General features: G+C 46.0%; 1 protein-coding gene across 4 annotated transcripts in view; it reads right to left on the reverse strand.

The window, feature by feature from the left end:
• LOC148028540 (uncharacterized) overlaps positions 1-21223 on the reverse strand; it is a 162838-nt gene that overhangs the window by 64312 nt on the left and 77303 nt on the right. The window contains exon 8 of one of the 4 annotated variants that reach the window (XM_087688823.1): positions 13659-13810. The exons of 2 other annotated variants lie outside the window; for them this stretch is intronic. In XM_087688823.1, the coding sequence (XP_087544949.1) occupies positions 13659-13810 (152 nt within the window). Of the gene's footprint in view, positions 1-13658; positions 13811-21223 lie in introns of those variants that run through there. One more of the 4 variants, XM_087688821.1, reaches the window with a different exon arrangement.

The following is a 21223-nucleotide window of genomic DNA, read 5'->3' on the forward strand; positions in this document are numbered from 1 at the left end:
CTCCTGCTTCTCCCCTGCCATACCCTAGTAGTCTCTGCCTCTGCCTTGTTGGTCCTCTAAGGCTTCTAGGTTGTTGAGGTCTCCTCCAACAATCCAAGAGTCCACCTCTAAAAGTCCTGCTGCAATCTCCATCCAGAACCTGCTGCGTGACCTAACCTCTGTAAGAGCATAGACATTGAGGACTCCAAGGCATGAGTCCCCTAAGTCTAGTCTGATCCAAAGGACCCTCCCTGCCACAATTGTCTCGTGATCTCGCACACACACGGTAAGGCTCGAGCCAATAGAGGTGCATACACCTCCACTCCTGCCGTGGGCACCAATGGAGTACTCCATGTATGTGTGTGAGCTGCCTGGAAGTATCTTCCCTACCCGATGGGCCTGGGTGAAGAAGTAAGATGTCGATCTGTCCGGCAAGGGTAGGCTGCAGCTCCTACCGAACAATCAATTTCCTGGAACCACGTGCCCCACTGTAGTGGAGGCTATTCACATTCCAAGAAGCTAGGCGTAAACTCATAGGGAATCCTGTGATTGAGCGAACAGGCATCTGTTCGGTGTGAAAGCTGTTGATGAAAAAGAAGACCTATGGGGCATACAAATGCACTTTGCCGCAGGCTTGGAGGGTGAACGCCATTCCACCATGGTGGCTCTTGGACCAGACCATGGGGGTAATAGATGCTCCAAGGGGTACCACTAGGGCCGCTATCAGCTTGGCTGAGACGTAACTCTATGCACTGGTAGAAGCGGGTAGCTTGTGCGAGGGGCCACTCAATTACATCCATCAGTGAGCTCCAATGGATAGGGGCTCGAAAAATGATGCTCAGATGTGGATCCTCGGCTCCAGCCCACCAGTTAATGTCCATCAAGCATCCTGCCACCATTGGGAGAATACTACTAGCCCTCCTTCACCCATCCACTGGGAGATGTGGTTTGCAACCTGGTCCCTCAATTCCTCCTCTATCCGTGTCATCGTCTAGTCTCTTGAATGAGAGGTTTGAAAGAAAAAAGCATAATTTGGTCCATCCGGTGGTGCTAGTAAAGGACCTTGCCGCTCCTTGACTTGTGCACCACGAAGATACCCACCTCCAGAGGTAGTGGAAACTCTCCGCGCTCCCCAACTCTCAAATAGGACCATGGACCACTGCGGAAAAACTCCTATGGGAGCAGCTGTGCCTACCTAGGGAAAGTGTGACAAGTGGCTGGGCTAGATGAGCTAGTGGCTATGTGGGGAGGGGGGGGACTAGGCTGATGGTGGGGAAAAGATATGGGCGTGTGTCCAAATGGCGTTACACCCCCCCTCCATGGATTCTTGCCCCCATCCCCCCTACACGGCCCTGAGAGGCTTGTACATCTGATATATTTGCGACTCTGCATCAGCTCCAACTAGTCTGTTGAGCATGAGCACTTCCTTGTATTAAAAGGTTTTTTTGAAGTAATATAATTAGCCACTTTTTATTTGCAAGAAAAGAAAAAACTACTCCCAGTGTCATGGAGTTCATCTTCCCCAAAATCCACGAACGAGCTAGGCATGAGATCGGAATTCCAAACTTGCTAACACGGGCGAGTGAACGGATCCTTAAGCTCCTTGGTTGAAAACAACTCATTAGGAAGCCCATCCCAACCAGGGCTTTTTCTTTTAGGCAAATGGGACAGTACCTCTTCCACTTCATCCTCTGAAATATCCGCCTCCATCAAGGCTACCCATTCTGGCTGAACCTGATTACTAACCAGATCACAAATGTATCTGCAAGCAAAGTGTACAGTATCAGACAGAATCTCTTGAGAGCCCAACAATGATTTATAGAAATCTACACACATCTGAATGATGGATGCAGGTTCTGTCACCATAACACATTGCTCATTCTCTAGATGCACAATATTTTCCCGGGCATATTTCTGATGTAATCAAGCAAAGAATTGGTGAGATTGACAGTTGTTATCATGCAAAGCTACTGCTCTAGACAGCAATTTGTATTTAGCATATGCCTGTTCCTATAAAGATTGTCCTCGGCCTTTCAACCATTCAATGCATGTAAGCAAGTCATTACTGACATAAAGACAATGTTACGATGGAACAAGCTCACAACTTCGGGCCAAAAGACAAGCTTTTCAAGCTCCCCCAAACGTGCAAGGAGCCTTTTTGAAGGTAACACGAAAGTTTTTGGTGCTTACGCAAGAGCCAAGGGTGGAAACCCCGGCCCTTCCCTATAACCCCCTCACCTCTCAACCCAAAAAGAAACTAAACCCCCCCCTCTCACTTTTCACTCAAGTCACTCACCTTCCCTCCTATATTTTCCGATGGGATGCCCCGAGCAACTTAATCATGCCCAAGCATGACGCGCAACAGCCCCGTGCCGTGTCGCCACCAAGGAGAGCCAAGCCTCGAGTAGAGTACCTCCCATATGATACCACTTGGTATCAGAGCATACCTCACGAGAAGCAAATTTCATCACGCGTGAGGGCGGCAAGATGCCGAAGGTCCGGGACCGAGATAGAGAAAAAGGAAAGGAAGTGGAGGGGACATCAAGACCGTTTGAGGAAGATGAGGAACGGGAACCACCATACTTGGATGAACCTATGGAATATGAAGATGATGAAGCATGGCGGGTGTAGGAAGACTAAAGGGAAGAAAAAAGAGGCAAGATATGAAACTGAAGATTCTGACTCAGAATATGGTAAATACAAACCAACGCCTCCGGAGAAGTATAAAGGGGAAAGAGATTCTTTGGTTCTTGAGAGATGGTTGAACCTCATGCAACAATACATGAACATTCTAAAAGTGCCCACAAAGAGACGGGGGGAGGTGGCATCTCAACATTTGAGTGATCAAGCATATGATTGGTGGTTGGCAAAAGAGAAAGAGAATAGAGCAAGGAAAAACACGGGTGATGAGTTGGGAAGAGTTACGCATAGAACTCAGAAATTATTTTATCCCCAAGAATGAAAAATTCAAAGTAAGAGATGAGTGGCGTGCTTTGAGGCAACAAATGGGTAAGATGAGGGAGTACATAGTGAAATATAGAGCATACATGCTTCAACTACAGGATATGGACGCAGTGACCAAGTTACATGGATTCTTGTATGGATTGCAAGAGTGGGCTCACAGAGAGATAGAGAAGCAGGAACTTGAAGATATCAAGGCAGCTTTTGAGATGACGGAGAGGTTGGCAGACATGGAATTACGTAGGTCTACGGGAGGAGGGAGAGGAGCATCGTTCAACACGGCAAATCAAGCTCAGGCTAATTCGTGGAGAACACACCGGTGGGTCGAGGTGGAGAAGTGAATCGAGGTGGAGAAATGAATCGAGGCGCAGAAAGTGTAGCTTCATCACCATCAATGTATAGGCCTCCCAACATGCAGTATCCAAGACTGGGGGGTACTTCGTCATAGTGGAATAATGAAAGGAGTGGGTTTAATCAAGGAAGAGGCTTCTCAAACTGGAATGCAGGACCTGTGAGAGTGCGCAACGGAAGAAGAACACGAACACAGAGGAGGAGAGAGAGACAGCAAAAAATGAAGGAAGAAAATCTGCACTGACTGTAATGAATGCTGAATACAAAACTATGGACTGATCAGTCCCTGCACGCAGCCCGAAGCGTCAGTGAGGGCACCAGATCAGGCTGATGATGACGGCAGCACCGAAGACGGAGGAAGATGACGGAGTCGGAGTGTGCACCTGCCAAAGAAGGAGGGAAGATGATAATACAACTGACTGCCAAGTGGGAAATGGCTATAAATAGCCAAAAAACCCAAAAATTGGCCGACCTGAAATTTGAGGCCATAAATATGTCCGACCAGCATTTAATGCTGATCTGACCAGCATTTAATGCTGGTAAAAATGCCAGGAATGCTCCGAAAAATCCCGGAAAGGGTGGACAATGTTCGACAGGTGACGCAGGCTGAAGAATGCAGAAACTGCCCTGGGAAATGCACATAAAATCCCGACTAGAGGAGAAAATGCACTGAAATGCAATAAACTGAGTGCTCTAGAATGAGCTACCTCCTCCGTCAAAACAAGTGATAGACAAGTTAGAGCTCCTAAAGTCCTCATCTGACTCAAACTGAGGCTCACAGGCAGGAGATGACAAGGCATGACAAACATGATTGCTAACACCCCCTCTCAGATCCTGGATGTGGCTGAAGGCCAAGGGAGAAACGGATCCTGGGGTGGCAAGAGGAATGCCAAGGTCGATGAAGTCCGTCGATGTAGACTGCTGCTGAAGGAGCTCCTCACGATCCTGGGAATCCCCCTCTAAAACACTAGGGGCCACGGAATCCATAGTCGCATCACCGAGATCGTCCCCCGCTAAAAGGGATAGGGGGTACGAGGGAACCACCAGAGGAGAAGGTGGGGGATGGGAAGGAACCTGTGGAATAGAACGTGCATAAGCGGGAACGGGTGTAGCAATAGACTGCCTCGGAGGACCCTGCATCAAAGAAGGGGAATGGAGCCTGTAAAGCCCGCTCTCCTGCCAACCTGTAGATAAGACAACTCCTGTAAAAGAATCCTCAATAACAACGGCATGCTCGGTAAGATCACTCGTGTGCCAAGCCTCATAAGGCCATAAACTGAGAGGAGGGGAAGGCCCAAATCCGGAACATGTAGGGCCTGTGAAAAGGAGCTCGAAGGTCGGTCGGTAAACAAAGGCAATGTGCCAACACCACTAATAGGCACCGATAAAATGTCACCAACAGTGATTGAACCCTCTGATGGACGGAGATCCTATAACAAATCACCTCGGGGAGTCATATGACTCGAAGCACCACTGTCCACTAACCAAGGCTGCGCAAAAGACACTGCAGCCACGGAAGAAGGATCCTCCTCCAAAGCATGGATATGAAGGAACACTGACTCATGGGTAACAACTGGTGTAGAGGTAGAAGAAGGCTCCGATGTAGATCCACCCTTCGCTCCCGGACGAAGGTGAGGGTACTTCTTCCAGCATTTCTCCTCGGGATGTGTCCCTTTCCCACAATGTGGGCACTTCGGTCTCTCTGAATCTGAGTCAGAGCCTGAAGAACTGTCCTTCTTCTTAGTCTTTGACTTCTTCTTCTTCTTCTTCTGGCCTCCCGAACCTGCAACAAAGGCTCTAGTGGAGTCGGATCCACTAGCAGTGACCTCTCTGAGTCGCTCGTCATGCTCCAAGACAAGCGGGGATAACTCCTCCCATAGAAGCTTCTCACGGGTCCTCGATGTAAAAAGGCTGGTGTAGAAGACATCAAACCGAGGCGATGGCAGCTGAGTCAAAAGAATCATAGCCATGTCTTCAGAAGATATCGTCCGACCGAGGGATGCAAGCTCATCCCTCATATCCTGTAATCTGTTGATGTGGTCCTTCATGGAAGGACTATCATCAATAGCGAGCATCCGCAACTTCTTTTCGAGAGATATCCAGTGGGCAAACGTCTTCTGTTGATAGAGAGACGCGAGCTTTCTCCACACATCTGCTACAATCTTCAACCTGTGAGCATGAACAAGGACAAAATCCTGCAAACTCAGAAAGAGGAAAGATCTGGCTCTAGAATTGAGCCGATCCCATAATGCTGCACGATCCATAGATGTCCCATCTGCGGGATCCACCTTAGGCCGGGGAATAGGAACAGAAACAAGCTCCCAAAGATCGAAGGAGTTCAAGATACACTCCACCTTGCAGGACCATAGAGAAAAGTTGGAGCCATCCAACCGGTCCTCTTTGGGCAGCTAAGGAAGTACGGATACTTGTACAGGGGGTACCAAATGCTGCATCTTCGGCCCACTGGAAGGGGCTCGCCAAGATACATGAATAGAAGGGGGACGGGAAAGAGGAATAGACTCCGGACGACGGTCCTCGTGATAAAAATCACGCCTCCGTTCAGATAAGTGTCGAGACAAAAGCTCGTCATCTAAGTCATCAAAGCCCGTAAACTAATGAGAAGACATCTTCCAATCTGCAAAAACACCAAACACCAAAGAAAATTGTGCCGAAGCCGAAGTAGGACCAGCAGTCTGGTCACCAACCACCAAAACACAGGTTGTGATAGCTGAGGTATCTCTCCACAAGGTTAGGTCCTCCATGCTCTCAGTCAGGCTCTGATACCATGTGAGAGTGCGCAACGGAAGAAGAACATGAACATAGAGGAGGAGAGAGAGACATCAGAAAATGAAGGAAGAAAATCTGCACTGACTGTAATGAATGCTGAATACAAAACTGTGGACTAATCAGTCCCTGCACGTAGCCTGAAGCGTCAGTGAGGGCACCAGATCAGGCTGATGATGACGGCAGCACCGTAGACGGAGGAAGATGACGGAGTCGGAGTGTGCACCTACCAAAGGAGGGAAGATGATAATACAACTGACTACCAAGTGGGAAATGGCTATAAATAGCCAAAAAACCCAAAAACTGGCCGACCTGAAATTGGAAGCCATAAATATGTCCGACCATCATTTAATGCTGATCCGACCAGCATTTAATGCTGGTAAAAATGCCAGGAATGCTCCGAAAAATCCCCGAAAGGGTGGACAATGTTCGACAGGTGAGGCAGGCTGAAGAATGCAGAAACTGCCCCGGGAAATGCACATAAAATCCCGACTAGAGGAGAAAATGCACTGAAATGCAATAAACTGAGTGCTCTAGAATGAGCTACCTCCTCCGTCAAAACAAGTGATAGACAAGTCAGAGCTCCTAAAGTTCTCATCTGACTCAGACTGAGGCTCACAGGCAGGAGATGACAAGGCATGACAAACATGACTGCTAACAGGACCAAGGGGGTGTTTTACATGTGGGGGATTGCATTTTGCTAGAGAGTGTCCGCAGACGCAAGGAATGGGCAGAACACGGGTGGTAGCAACTAGTGAAATGGATCAAGACTATAGGAGTGAATCGAATCAAGGAGTGAGAATCACAGAAGTAGAAGAGGATGAGTCTAAGGGGTCAAGAGGAGAGGCAGAGCGCCCCAAAGTGGGAGTACTACAAGTTCAAACGAGTTTATTGGCAGCTAAGTAACCCGCAGTACAACATTTATATGTGGATGGGATAGTGAATGCTCACAAGCAGAGATTGATGATAGACACGGGGGCAACTCATAATTTCATGACGCCGCAGTTGGCAAAGAAGGTTGGGGTAGAGAAGTGGTCAAATCTGAAGACTTGCACTGTAAGTTTTGGACAAGGCAAAGATTCAAATGTACGCATAGCCTATGGAGTATTGATTCAGTTGGGAGATTGGAAAGCCAAGATGCACTTTGTGATTATGCCGATGGATGAGTTTGAGGCAATCTTGGGGTTGACGTGGTATGACAAGTATGTTTTGGCTATGTTTGGGAAGGGATCAAATCAGATTGTATTAGACATGAACGGGTCGACAGTGATGGTAAACTACTATAGACCAAAACCGCAGTTGAATCCAAAGCGAGTAGAAGCGACAAGTGGAGAAAAAGGGAAGATGGCACAGATGGAAGCTAAAACAATTAAGGGGGAGAGTAGTGGGAGCAAGCAGAGTGACAGAGGTGGGGGCAAGCAGAATGTTAGGACTATGCCAGTGGAGACAAACAAGGACAAAGGCAAGATGCCACAGTGGTGCAATGCTAAACAAGTAGAGAAGGAGTTGAAGAGAGGAAGTTCAGTGCACCTATGCATCATGAGAGCAATGGATCAATTCGAAGAAGAAGAAAAAGAGCCTGTAGTAGGAGACGACAGGGTTAGGGAAAGTTTGGAGAAGTTCAAGGATGTCATGCCGAAGAAGTTACCTCCGGGGTTACCCCCGAAACGCTCAGTGGATCACAGGATAGAATTGGTGCCGGGGGCTACCCCGCCGGCGAGCCCACCTTACCGTATGACGAATGAAGAATTGGTGGAGTTGAAGAGGCAGCTTAATGAACTATTGGAAGCAAGTTTTATTAGAAGAAGTCGTTCACCCTACAAGGCACCAGTGTTGTTTGTTAGAAAGAAGGATGGGACGATGAGGCTGTGTGTGGATTACTGTGCATGATGGACATTAACTAGTGGGCTAGTGCCGACGTCCCGCATTTGAGCATTATCTTTCAAGCCCCCCACAGTGGGGAGCGCCGAGGGATGTGATTGAGTGGCCCCCGGCATAGGCGGCCCGCTTCTACCAGTGTACAAAGTCGCGGTTTTCAGCATGGCTAATAGATGCATTGATAGTACCACCTGGAGCTTCTATCACCCCTATGGTCCGGCCGAGGACCACCATGGGGGACTAGAGCTCACCATCCAGACTGGCGGCAAAACATACATGCATTCTTCGCAGTCTCTCCTCCTCATCTACAGCTTCCACGCCGGATAGATGTCTGTTCAGTCAGTCGCAGGTTTCCCCATGAGCCTACACCTTGCATCCTAGAATGTGAACAGTCTCCACTATAGTGGGGCGCGTGGCTCGAGGAAGCTGATTGTGCGGCAGTAGCTGCAGCTTGCCCTCGCCGGACGGATAGACATCCTACTACTGCAGGAGTACAAGCTCACCCTCGCCCAGGCTCAGCGGGTTGGGAAGGTACTGCCGGGCAGCTCGCATACTTATTGGGAGCAAGCCATAGGTGCCCACGGCAGGAGCGAAGGTGTATGCACATCTATTGGTCCGAGTCTCACCACCTGTGTACGAGACCACGAGACAATAGTGGCAGGAAGGGCTCTATGGATCAGACTGGATATTGGAGACTCGTGTATTGGAGTCCTCAATGTCTATGCCCCTACGGAGGTTAGGGCACGCACCAGGTTCTAGGTGGAAATTGTAGATGGACTCCCAGAGGTGGACTCCTGGATTGTTGGAGGAGATTTCAACAATTTGGAGGCTTTGGAGGACCAGCAGGGCAAGGGAAGAAACTACCAGGGCATGGCTGGGGAGGAGCAGGAGGCATGGGAGGTCTTTTTGCTTGCAGTCGGAGCACGGGATGCATGGAAAGACCCAGCCTTCCACAGGAGGAAGAGGTCAATGGACTTTTCTTGGGGTTACAGACGGCTAGGCAGTGGAGCGGTTGGACAGGTTTTATGTGGGAGAGTGGGGAGGTTCTCAGGAGGCTAGATTGAGAAGTTGGTAGGCACCACACTATCCGATCACTGCCCGGTTCTCCTGGCAGTTGATCCCCTAGCATCCACCCTAGATACACGATCCGGCCGGATCCCTAACTCGATCTATAGGAGGGAGGAGGTGTCGAGATAGATAGAGCAGATCTGGACCAGAGAGTGGGTGAGGAGGGACAAGATAGAAGAGGAGGTTGCAGAGGTCCTAGCCGAGTCAACCAGAGAGGCTGCCCTACAGGCCAGGCAACAGTGCTAGGAGGAGGAGAGAGCACTCCGGCGGGACCTGGCAGCTACGCAGAGATTGTTGCAGGAGGCACCAGGGGACCCCATCCTCCACGCACAGGAGGTGCGCGCACGTGCAGCCATTGCTGGCCTAGAGGACAAGCGCTCAGAGTTCTCTTTCTGCAATTCAGCAGCCTTTTGGGCACGAAAGGGAGACACGATGTGCAAGGAGTTCTTCCAAGTGCACCAGCCCCGCACCGCGGGAGAGCAGATATGCAGCCTTAGGGACCAATATAGGAGGACCCGTTCTAGCCCTGATGAGGTGATGGAGATTGCCACAACTATTATAGACGCCTCTTCCAGCAGGAGACAGCTTTAATTAGAGGACAGAGACGCAGACAACAGGTATGGGATCACATTGCGTCCCTCGTCACAGAGGAGACAGGACACGCCCTCCTAGTCCCCTTCACAGAGAAGGAACTAGAGGAGGCTTTCCATACACAGGATGGGCAAAAATGCCCGGGGGAGGATGGCCTCTCTAAGGCCTTCTTCACTACCTACTAGGAGGTGGTAAAGGACCCCCTACTGAGGGCTTTCCAGGAGATATTCACCTCACGATAGATGCTAGGGAGGTTCTCGGCAGGCCTTATCAGTCTCCTCCCCAAAGGGGGAGACCGGTTGGAGCTATCCTAGTGCAGACCGATCACCTTATTGTCAGTGGCCTATAAGGCTCTCGCAAAGATGATTGGTAGATGATTACGCCATGTGCTTCCAGACATCATTCATGACACACAGACAAGCTTTGTCCAGGATAGGAGCATCCCAGACAATGTATTTACATTCTTTGAGGCGATAGAGTGGGCTCAACACAGTGGGCAAAGATTGGCAGTACTACTATTGGACTTCCAGAAAGCCTACGACAGGGTGGACTGGGAATTCCTAGAGGGTACCATGGTGAAGTTAGGATTTCCCCACGCTTGGATTCGCAGGGTCTCCGGCCTATACAGATCAGCCACCAGCAGGGTTCTCATAGGCTGAAGGCGAGGGGAGGAGGTCCGGCTAGAGAGATCGGTCCAACAGGGCTGCCCCCTGGCCCCATACCTATTCGTACTCTTCGCAGAGGCGATGTCCCACTTCCTCAGGTCACATGTGAGTGGACTACGCGGCCTCCAACTTCCAATGAGAGAGGAGATTGAGTTGTTAGACTCAGAGTACGCAGATGACACAGAACTCTACATAGAGGACGATGAGGTGATGCTGGAAAGAATGAGGCTGGCTCTTGAGGTGTTCTGTGTTGCAGCGGGTGCGAAAATCAACTGGCGAAAGTCGGTTGGTTTCCTCACAGACCCGAACTCTAGCACGGAGTGGGGAGCCCACTTGGGATTTAGATGGGTGAGTAGAGGGCAGACCGTCCGATACCTAGGGTTCCAGGTGGGACTTGATATCACTCCTGCCCAGCAGTTTCTTCCTGTTCTAGAGTCTATTAGGAGGAAACTGACCTATTGGAGCACGGCTCGCCTCTCACTAGACGGTCGAGACCTAGTGGTTAACCAGGTCCTCCTAGCGACGGCCTAGTACATCGCCTCGCGTTGGTGTTTCTCCTCATCGTGCGTAGGGCTGCTTCGCCGCCTGGTGCGGAATTTCCTTTGGTCGGGGTTTGATGGCTCCAGAGACTCCAGGGCGAAGGTGGCGTGGGCAACCATCATATGACATCGATCAGAGGGAGGGCTTGGGATCATAGATCAAGAATATCAGAGTAAGGCCCTCTTGGGCAAGTTAGTTGTCCATGGTCTCACACCAGGTGGGCAAACCTGGAAGATCTTACTGCAGGAGGGCCTTCAGGACTGTAAACCGAGGCTTGGCGGGGAGTGGAGGCCGTCCCTGAGATGGATCTTCACTTCAGCCCAGATTACCCTGCCCAGATCACCTTTCCTACGGAGCCTACTCTGCGTGTGGCAGGGCCTCCATAAGGCCCTAATCCAGAGTTCCTCGGGCTACCAGGAGGAAATAGACCGTCAGTCGGTGATCTGGAACCTCCAGGTCAAAGATAGGGAAGGGGCACAAATAGGTGAGTCCCCACATCCAATGGGCTGGGTGGGAGGCCGGCCCGGCTCGTTCCATCAGGACATGGCAGGAGGTGTACAGGATGGCAGACAAGGAGGTGCTACAATGAATATCAAGGTGCACGAGAGGAGTGGAGTTGAGGAGAAGAGAGATAGACGCAACAATACCTCCGAAGTGGCTTGCCCCCCGATACGAGAACCAATAGAGGCCGGGGAGGTATGGGCAACCAAGTTCTCTCCAGCAGGCATCCCTCTTCAGGTGGCAGGTAGAGTGGGTGGCGCCCCCCACGGGACCTTCTTTACCATTTAGGAGGGGGGACGTCTAGCCCTTGACAGAGGGGAACAGGATGAGGGGATTGCCACCCTTTCATGGAGAAGGATTCGGGTGGTGGGTCTTCAAGGGAAGACTTGGCGACTGGACCCCTATGTTTTCGTGATGGAGCTCAAGGAGTGGTCCCTTTGGATCTAGGAGGGTAGACCACTTGATGAGCTGGAGTGGGACTAGGAGAGTGGCTATGGCCGGCCTCTGTGGTTGCAAAAAAGCCACCTAGGCTTCTAGAATACACTGCTAGGATTGGCAGACATGTACTGATGCAGGAGGATATGGATTGGGCGCCATCACGTAGCAGGCATTGGGCGGAGTATAGCATCACGGAGCCCTTCCGACGGACCTTCTGGCGCCGCCTATGGGATAGCTAGAGGCCGAGGAGGGTGTCGTACTTTTTATGGTTGGTGGCACATGGAGGATTGGCGGTGGGAAGCTGGCTTGCCCAGATGGAGAAGGAGGGAGGTTGTAAGCGCTGCACACAGCAGTTTCTAGAAACCCCAAAGCACTGGTTTTGGTCTTGTGAGGAGGTGCAGCTAGTGTGGAGAGGAGCATGCCGTATCCTTCGACGTATAGACCCCAACCTTGGGTATATTTCATGGGGAGCTTTCTGTTGGCAGGCAGTTAGCCAGGGCCGTCACCTTCTGTATGAGGCCGGGATGCAAGACACGAGTTTCATGATCGAGGCAAGGTCATGCGCAGTGGTTGGTCTGGAAGCTCTACCTATCCGACAGGTACTGGAGCCCACAGCAGACCGCTCAGAGATATGGGAGACCATAGGGAGTCTTACTGGATGGCATATCTGGAAGGCGCGATGCCAGGTGGCCTTCGGCGGTGAGAGACTCTCAGCACCTGTGACCTTAGCAGAGCTATGGACCTCCATCATTCACTCCCTCTGCGGCCAATGGGATCAGGTGCAGGGCGAGTCCAGGGCTCATCAAGAGCTCCGTGGTCACTTCATGCGTACTTGGGGCAGCCAGGGCCTATTTTTCATGATGCAAGCAGGCAATCCCGTTTGGCGATATACCCCTCCCCCATGGCTTCTTGCCCCCATCCCCCCCAGACCACCTTGAGAGGCTTGTATACATGATTTAGTGGTGACTTTGCATCAGCTCCAGTTTACTCTGTTGAGCATGAGCACTCTGTTGTAATCAGTTTCTTTGAGTAATATAATCAGCCACATTCTACTGGAAAAAAAAAACCTCAGAGAGGATGCAACTCCTAAATGAAGCAATCAACAGCAGCATATACTCTGAAAACTGATCATGAAGCAAACAACAGTGATTGAACCACAAAGGCAAATGAGCCACGAGGGCCTTGAAAGCATCTAGAGGCTGATCATTTCTAACATCAAAGGATAGTGAGAGAAATGTGTCTTGTCTCCACCCACATATTGAGCATTGTTGAAACGAAAGAGTCACTACATTGGCATCCATACACTCCCACTAACCATAGAACCTCACACCCATACATACCCTCCACTATCCAAAATCTCCCTCAGACATCCTACTGCTAGTGATAGCTTTGAGAAAGCTTCCACCCATGCATAGTCACTCTTATTTTTCCAAAATAAGATGTGGCTAACTATATTACTAAAAAGACAACAAAGAAGTACAAGGGGGATAATTAAGGCTGGTGCTATGAATGCACCAGTCTATTGAATCCCAGTGTAGTTTACATAATGCCCTTCTAAAGCAATTATCTGACAGAAGGTAAGGGTGAATATGCACTTTCTCCTGTGAAAACTAGCCACATTGAAGATAATACATCTATGCAAAGAACCAAGGTTGTAAGCTGCCATAAGTATCTGTAAAAGGGGGGGAATACCACCAGGGGGATGGTCATCTCATCTAAGCCACTTTGAATAGAGTTGTAATTGAACTCTCTGAGAGAAGCCTCTAGTGAAAGCTAGATATTAACATGCAGCAGTGTGTAAATACTAAGGAAATACTAACACAGTCATTGTGCACAAGAATCTGATAACACGTTCAACATAGATGTATGTGGCCTAGCACAAACAATGGGTGAAGTCCTTACATTGCTGTTAGCATTTCAATTACTGTACACCCTACACTCCAAATATCAGCATGCCTTCCATAATTGTCCCCTTTGATAACTTCTGGTGCCATCCAAAAAATGGACCCTCGAATTGATCTGCAAGCATCAGTTACTGTTGCCTCATGAAATGCCTGCAATGGGGAAATCATGTTATCCATTTCTGTTTACAATGCCATTACCATGAAGGGAAAAAGGAATATCAAAACAAAGAAAACAACTCTTATTTTGCACAGCATATTCCATAGAGTTGAATTTAAAAGTCTGGGAATAATGTGATGTCAAAAGAGTCGACTGAAGTGTCAAATTTAGCAAGTCATCACGTTATTTTGAATATATGGGAGACCATATCTACTAGCAAAAACAATTGGCTTTGTACCAAAGACCCCCATTAGGACAAACAATGTGTGAGCCCATTGGTTGGATCTTGCCTTGTATGTCAAATGAGGCCTATGTGACCAGATGGCAAAAAGGTTACCTTTGTGGATCTAGCCTTTGGGTTAGATAGAGTATTAAGTTGGTAGTGACTTGAGGCACACTACATCAAGTTGCAAGGTGTAAGAGTTATCAGGGACCCCTATTTTGGTGCCTAGGGGCCATAGAAGCAGTCCTTGGCTCCTAGGTCTCAAGGGGGGAAGCTAATAAGGGTTCGGGATAGTGCCCTCGATCCGATGGTAAATGGAATATTCTCTTGCTGACTAGGAAAAGTTCATAATATGGTCAGAAAAGCCGACCAAACTACCTTCCTAAGCTATAAAAGGAAGACCCCTCCAAAGCCAACATTAATCTATCTTTCACCCGGTCAGCAAGCCTTAAGTTCTCTGCCTATTATCTGTGTGGATCACCATCTAAGCACCATAGTGAAAGCACACGGGTGGATAGAGTTACCTTTGTATTAGTTTATTTGGAATTAAAAAAGTTTTCTTCTTCTCATATTTGTTATATATCTCTGCTCGCTCAAATTTTTTTTGTTTCGCCATGTAATTTCTACATGGTATTAGAGCGCAAGGGGCTCTAAGGAGTAAAGAGTACACAAGAGTTGCACTGTGTAATTTTTATATGATATTAGAGCCTAGGGGTCTATAAAGAGTAAAGAGTATGCAAGAGGCAAGGGCTCCAACAACGAAGAGTAGCATTGTATGGTGCATCAGTAGTGGTGTTGTTATACCAGCAATTCAAACACTAAGGATTCGTCCACAAACCTTCAAAAAAGGGAAGTTAGATGATATAAACTAACTTTGTGGAAGTTTAAAAATACAACTATCCTCGATTCTTATGAGCTTATAGAGATGGTACTAGGGAATAACCCAAAACCACAACCCACTCTTGACCCATCAAATTTGAGTGTTATAATTACTCCAAATGCAAATCTTTTATATTCTTGGAAACGAAGGAACTTAGATGCATTGTGTACCTTAGTTACAAGTTGTTTTGATAGTGTTTTGACCTTGATTCAATATATAACCAAGGCATCAAAGACTTGGAATGTACTAAGAAGTCTGTAGAAAACGCAAAACCAAACAAGGATTCACAACCTAGAGAATCAACTAGTAACAAGAAATTTATTGAAGGAGAGACAACTAAAGCAATTATCACTTGGATCAAGAGTCTGTGCGACCAAATGGTTGGCACTGGGATACAGAAGACTAGCAATGAGCTAGCTCAGAGGTGTCTTCCGATTTCTCCACCAAAGTTAAATGGATTAGTAATTTCGCTAAACACTCAAGTGAGATCCCAAGCTTTGACGTTTGAGGAATTTTGTGCACTACTAATGGACGAATTGCAGCTTCAAACCAAAGAATGTAGCAAGGGTGGCGATACTGCATCCTCCACCAATGCAAAAGCAAAAGGTGGTTCCTCTATCAATGGTGACAAAAAGAAAAAAGTTGGTAAGAAAAAGTTTCAAGGAGAGTGCTTCTATTGTAAGAAGAAAGGACATGCATGATACAATTGCATATTGTGCCAAGATGACAAATGAAAAAATGGCACTCTAAAAACCTAAAGGGAACAAGACAACCAATGTGGCTAAAGCAATGTTGGAATTATTCATGGCTACCATTGAGGAATTATATTCCTTAAACAAAAAGTACCTACTATTGACTCATGGGTATTGGATAGTGGCGCCTCCCATCACATGACCAATAAGAAAGGTCGATATGTAAAATGCCATATTGAGGACATGACTTTGTTGTTACAAATGGTGAACTCAAAAAGCTTTCAAATGTGTTGTGTTCCAGATATTAAGAGAAATTTTCTTTTACTTGCTTCCATACTACTCTTAGTCATGAAGTGAGGTCACCAGAACAAGTGTAGAAATTCTAAACAATACAGTGAGTGACTTAGTTGTTGGTGTGTGTTATTCTATGTCTATGGAATAATGAGAGAATGAGGGTACACTACTCTCCATTTTAATAGCTCCACCCTTTATCTATCTCTTTCCCTCTCTTTGAACATGGTATCTGAGCTTGGCTTCGCAAAAGTTGGGCTTGTGGAATTGGACTTGACCTTTAGTCTGTGAACTTTCAATTTGTGAGAAACCCTGCAACAGCCCGTTTTTCTGCAAAAGCCATATCTTGCAGCAAAAATGCATTTTGAGAAACGGTTTGCGATCCCAACCGTTTCAATGTGGTTTACAACTTTGCAAAAGAATTTTTTTCCAAATTTTGCACAAATTTTGAGATATTCAGCACAGACATGTGTAGACTGGTTGTTTGCTGCAATGGATATCACTCTCATTTTGGCTTGAGATGCCAGTAAAATGTTTGGCAAATACTTAAGAATGCTTATGGATAGTGAACATTGATGTATTGGAGCTCTTGGGTGACATTTTTTTGCTATACCTCACTGGTTGAGGGCTGAAGACATTGATTTATGCTTGATAGTCACTGCAGATTTATTCTTTACATGCTGCAGATGCTTCCATATTGCAATGTCTGATGCTTTGAGCATTGTTTTCTCAGTTCAGAGCTCGTTTACTTCTGGTTATATCGGGCTTTATGTTGGTTATTGTTCTTGGCAAGGATCTCCTTCATACTGCATGAGATGTATGTAACTACTAATGCTTATATGGACATATATTGAAACTGGGACACTATGGTGATGTCTTAAGATATTTTTTGCTGATTTAAGCTTACATTTTGCTCAGTTTTTATTGTCATTTTACTGCTGTAATACAGTAGACAGCCAGCATTTAACTAGGACAGGTTATGCATAAGGCGGTTTGATGACATTCGAGTATGTCTATTGGATGTATCGATACCTTGGCTGTCATGTATGCATATGGGGATGTTTATTGAATGCTTTGAGCTGCAGATCTGAGTTCCATTTGATAGTTTGGAGCTTGATTACATTGCTATTGGTTGTGACAAATACCTCTAGTTTATGTCATTCTGAGCAACAAATGCATGCTCATAGTGGGCTGCACTTGAACTACAGCTTGAACTACAGCCAGATTTCTTGATCTTATATGTCTTGAGAAGTTTATGCTTGTTGGAATCTTGGTTGTGAAATATTTGCAGCTACTGTCAGATCGAGGTCGTAGTGACACTTGAAATAACTATAGGCAATAGCAACAAAATGCCTGGAACAATCAAAATGCACAAGGTCAAAGAGGATCAAGATCTTTTGGAGACAAGAGAAGATCCCTAGAGGCAGAGGTGGTTCTTGGCAACCAAATGATTAGTTGAAGAGACAAAGATTGTCATTATTGTGGCAGCTATGAACATATAGCAAAATACTGTCATAAAAAGCAAGCTAACATGAAAGCTGAGGGTAGACAACATGGTAACTATGCATCCTCTAGTAATGCTAATGATGATCAGTCGATAGGTTGTTTGCTATGACACATATATCGAAGGATATGCCTAAGCAAGGCAAGGCTGATGAAAAAAGGTACATCGACTTAAGTGTCATATGACCCCGCATGGAGAGTGGTTTGATAAGATGAATGCAAGCTCTCATAGCTATGTATGTATAGGTGATAATATGCAACATGACATCAAGCATACAGGTGTTGTACCATTAGTCATGCATGCTGGAAAGAAAAAGAGTCTCTATGATATTTTACATGTACCATTTATCACTAAAAATTTACTATCTGCTAGACAAATGGCTGTGAGCAAAATCTGCAGGTTAGATTCAATAGAGATGGTTGTTTTATTTAAGAATATGGAAATGGTTGCAAGCTTACTGCAAAAGGAAAAAAGGATGGTAAGATGTTTACCTTGGATGCTACTATTCCTGAACTAAAGATAGCTGTGTTTGCTCATGACAGTGGAGCAATCAGAGATGTTGAAATATGGCATAAGCGCATTAGGCATGTTAATATACAGTGGCTAAAAACTATGTAACAGAAAGATATCATACTTGGTCATCCAAGATTTAAGTATATGGACTTAGGACATGTATGCTCAGCTTGTCAGTTTGGAAAGCAAGCCAGATTTCCATTTGTCAAACATGTCAAGAACAAAACTAGACTGTTGCGAACTTAGATGTTTAGGGTCCAGCACATAATGGGTCATTCAATGGTGCAAGGTATTATGTATCTTTTATTGATGATTTCAGCAAATAAACTGGGCTATATATTTTGAAGCACAAGGATGAAGTGCTAGATGTTTTCAAAGATTTTAAAAACCATGCTAAAAACAAGTTTGGGTGTTATATCTCATGTTTTGATATCTAATGGAGGAGGTGAGTATGTCTCTCGTGAATTTGACAGGTATCTAGCTGAGTATGCCAACAAGAGCTATGCTGAATGAGAAGAATTTGCCAAATTGTTATTGGGTTGACGCAATTGTGATTGCAGCGTATGTCTTAAACAAGACTTCTACACCTAGTATTCACGATCTTACACCATATGAGAAACTGTATGGGCATAGACCTCATATCAGCCATCTAAAAGTCTTTGGATGTATTGCCTATGTGCATGTACGAGATGAGGAAAGGAAGAAGCTCGATCCAAGGGCAGTCAAGTCAATATTTGTTGGCTATGAACAAGATAGGGATTGGTTATCAGAGATGTTGTGTTTGATGAGTTAACTTCTTGGTATGGCGGTCAAAATGAGGCTATTTACGATGGATCAGCAAATAATACTCATGCTGAAATTTATCCTTCAGATAGTACTACTGTTAGTGGGCCTATAGGTGACATGTCTTCTATTGTCAGTCCATGGACATGTTACTTACACAATCATGGTACTATGTATACTAACATGGATATGCCAATGAGGGGGAGATTGGATAAAGGAAAAGAAAAAATGTTTGAAGATGTTATTGGGCAACTTAATTTAGGTTATGACTCACTTGGGAGTGATAGCTTAGACTGTGAACTTGGTATATTGTCAGTTACTACACCTGAAGTTAGGCAAAACATGTATGTACCGCCTCATGAGAGGGAATCTCATAGTGCACCGCAATTGAGAAGGTTAGAGAGAGAGTCAAAAAGCCTGTTGATAGGCTGACTTATAGTGGATATTTAGCCAGACATTTTGCTTACATGACTAAAGTTATGGGTCAAAAAGAGCCTACAAAGTTCAGTGAAGCAGTTGGTGATGAAAATTGGTGCATAGCTATGGATGAAGAATATGTTGCATTGGCTAAAAATGGCACTTGGGATTTGGTTAGATTGCTTGAAGGTAAAATATCCATTGTCTGCAAATGGGTTTACAAAGTGAAATGCAAAGCAAATGGATCTTTGAAGGGATACAAAGCATGTTTGGTTGCTAAAGGTTATGCGCAATAGTATCGACTTGATTATGAGGAAACTTTCAACCTAATATATAAAATGGCAACTATGAGAATGGTCATTGCTTTGGCAGCATCTAAGGGATGGAAACTTTGACAAATGGATATCGAAAATGCATATTTGAATGGGGATTTGGTTAAGGAAGTATACATGGAGCAACCTGAGGGTTATATACATCCAAATTATCCTAATCATGTATGTAGGCTGAAAAAGGCACTTTATGGTTTGAAGCAGGCATCGTGAGCATGAAATGCTAGAATTAGCTCTTATCTACAGGAACTTAGATTTTAGATGGGAAATCCAGATCACAACCTGTTTACTAAGAAGACAAATACAGGGTATATCTTCTTAGTCACTTGTGTTGATAACTGAATCATCATTAAAGATGATGATTCTGGTATTGCTGAAATTAAGTCGATACTATAGACTGAATTCAAAGTGAAAAACTTGGGAGAGCTGAAGTATGTGGTGGCCTATGCATGGTGAAGCTTCCATGTTCAACAATGGCAATGGTGAAGAGAGAAAGAGAAAGAGTGGGCAGCAGTAGAGAGTGAGAGTGAGTGAGATGCATGATGTGTGGGTATAAAGAGTTGTACCTCTCTTAGGTCTTTGTGATAGTTGTATGTAAAGTACTAAAGTACAAGTGCTAAGGGTGTGTTCACACCCGAGCATGTATAAAAGGCACGGCGGCCCTTTATTTCCAACAACCTCCCACCTAAAGGCAATGTGCCTTAAGGTTGAGAAAGGAATTAGCTAGGTTTAAGTATGTACAAATGATTTTCAAGAGATCTTGTTATTATTTTATTACGTCTGCCATGAGATTTTGACTATTTGGATCCCTTCATCTAAGACTCTATTGAGATTTGTTTGGTCTAGCATGGAGTTGCTAGCCAATGCCTCATAGAGCTTTTCATCATGGATACCCTTGATGAAAGCCTTCATGATTGCTTTGGCAGCTAGTTTTTTGGCTAGTGGGATTCTCTTGTAGAGACCTCTCAATGGAGACACATAGTCCCACACTCAAAGATAGTTACACCACTCACCAAACTCACAGGAAACTCAAAGGTCTCATGGACCCCTGAAGCCAAGAAGACCTTCCAGACCCTGATGGCTACTTTCACCATTGCCCCAATCCTAGTCCACCCAGATCCTACCCAGCCATTTTTATCGGAGATCAATACATCAGACTATGCCTTAGGATCCATCTTGTCCCAGGTAGATGATGGTCATATGCATCTAGTGGCATTCCACTCAAGGAAGTTCTCCCCTCCAGAGATAAACTATGATATCCATGACAAAGAACTCCTTGCCATTGTAGATGCCTTTGATACTTGGCATTATCATCTAGAGGGTGCAGCCCATAAAGTTATCGTCTATACAGATCACAAAAATCTAGAATACTTCATGACAACCCTCATCCTTAATCGAAGACAATCTTGCTAGAGAAACTTCTTATCTAGGTTTGACTTTGTCATCACTTATTGCCCAGGACACCAACAATACCAATTAAATGCTTTATCAAGAAGATCCTACCTGAAACCTAAGAAGGGAGAATAAGCTTTTGATCAACAATGAGCAATACTACTCAAGCGAGAGCACCTCTAGCCAGCAACTATCTCTAATTGTCACCAAGACGACCCTATCTTGATCGAGTTAATCCATGAAGCCTTGCCACATTATGATTTGGCCAACAATGTCAAGAGAAAAAGTCAGGAGGAAAAGAAAATGAAGTTTGTGAGTTTTAGGAAACTAAATGGATTGTTATACTAAAAGGATCTACTTTACATCACTCCAAGAAAGACGA

Source organism: Lygodium microphyllum, chromosome 11 (assembly GCF_053477565.2).
Source record: "Lygodium microphyllum isolate KBCC chromosome 11, Lygodium_microphyllum_v1.1.10, whole genome shotgun sequence".
Taxonomy (NCBI): Eukaryota; Viridiplantae; Streptophyta; class Polypodiopsida; order Schizaeales; family Lygodiaceae; genus Lygodium; species Lygodium microphyllum.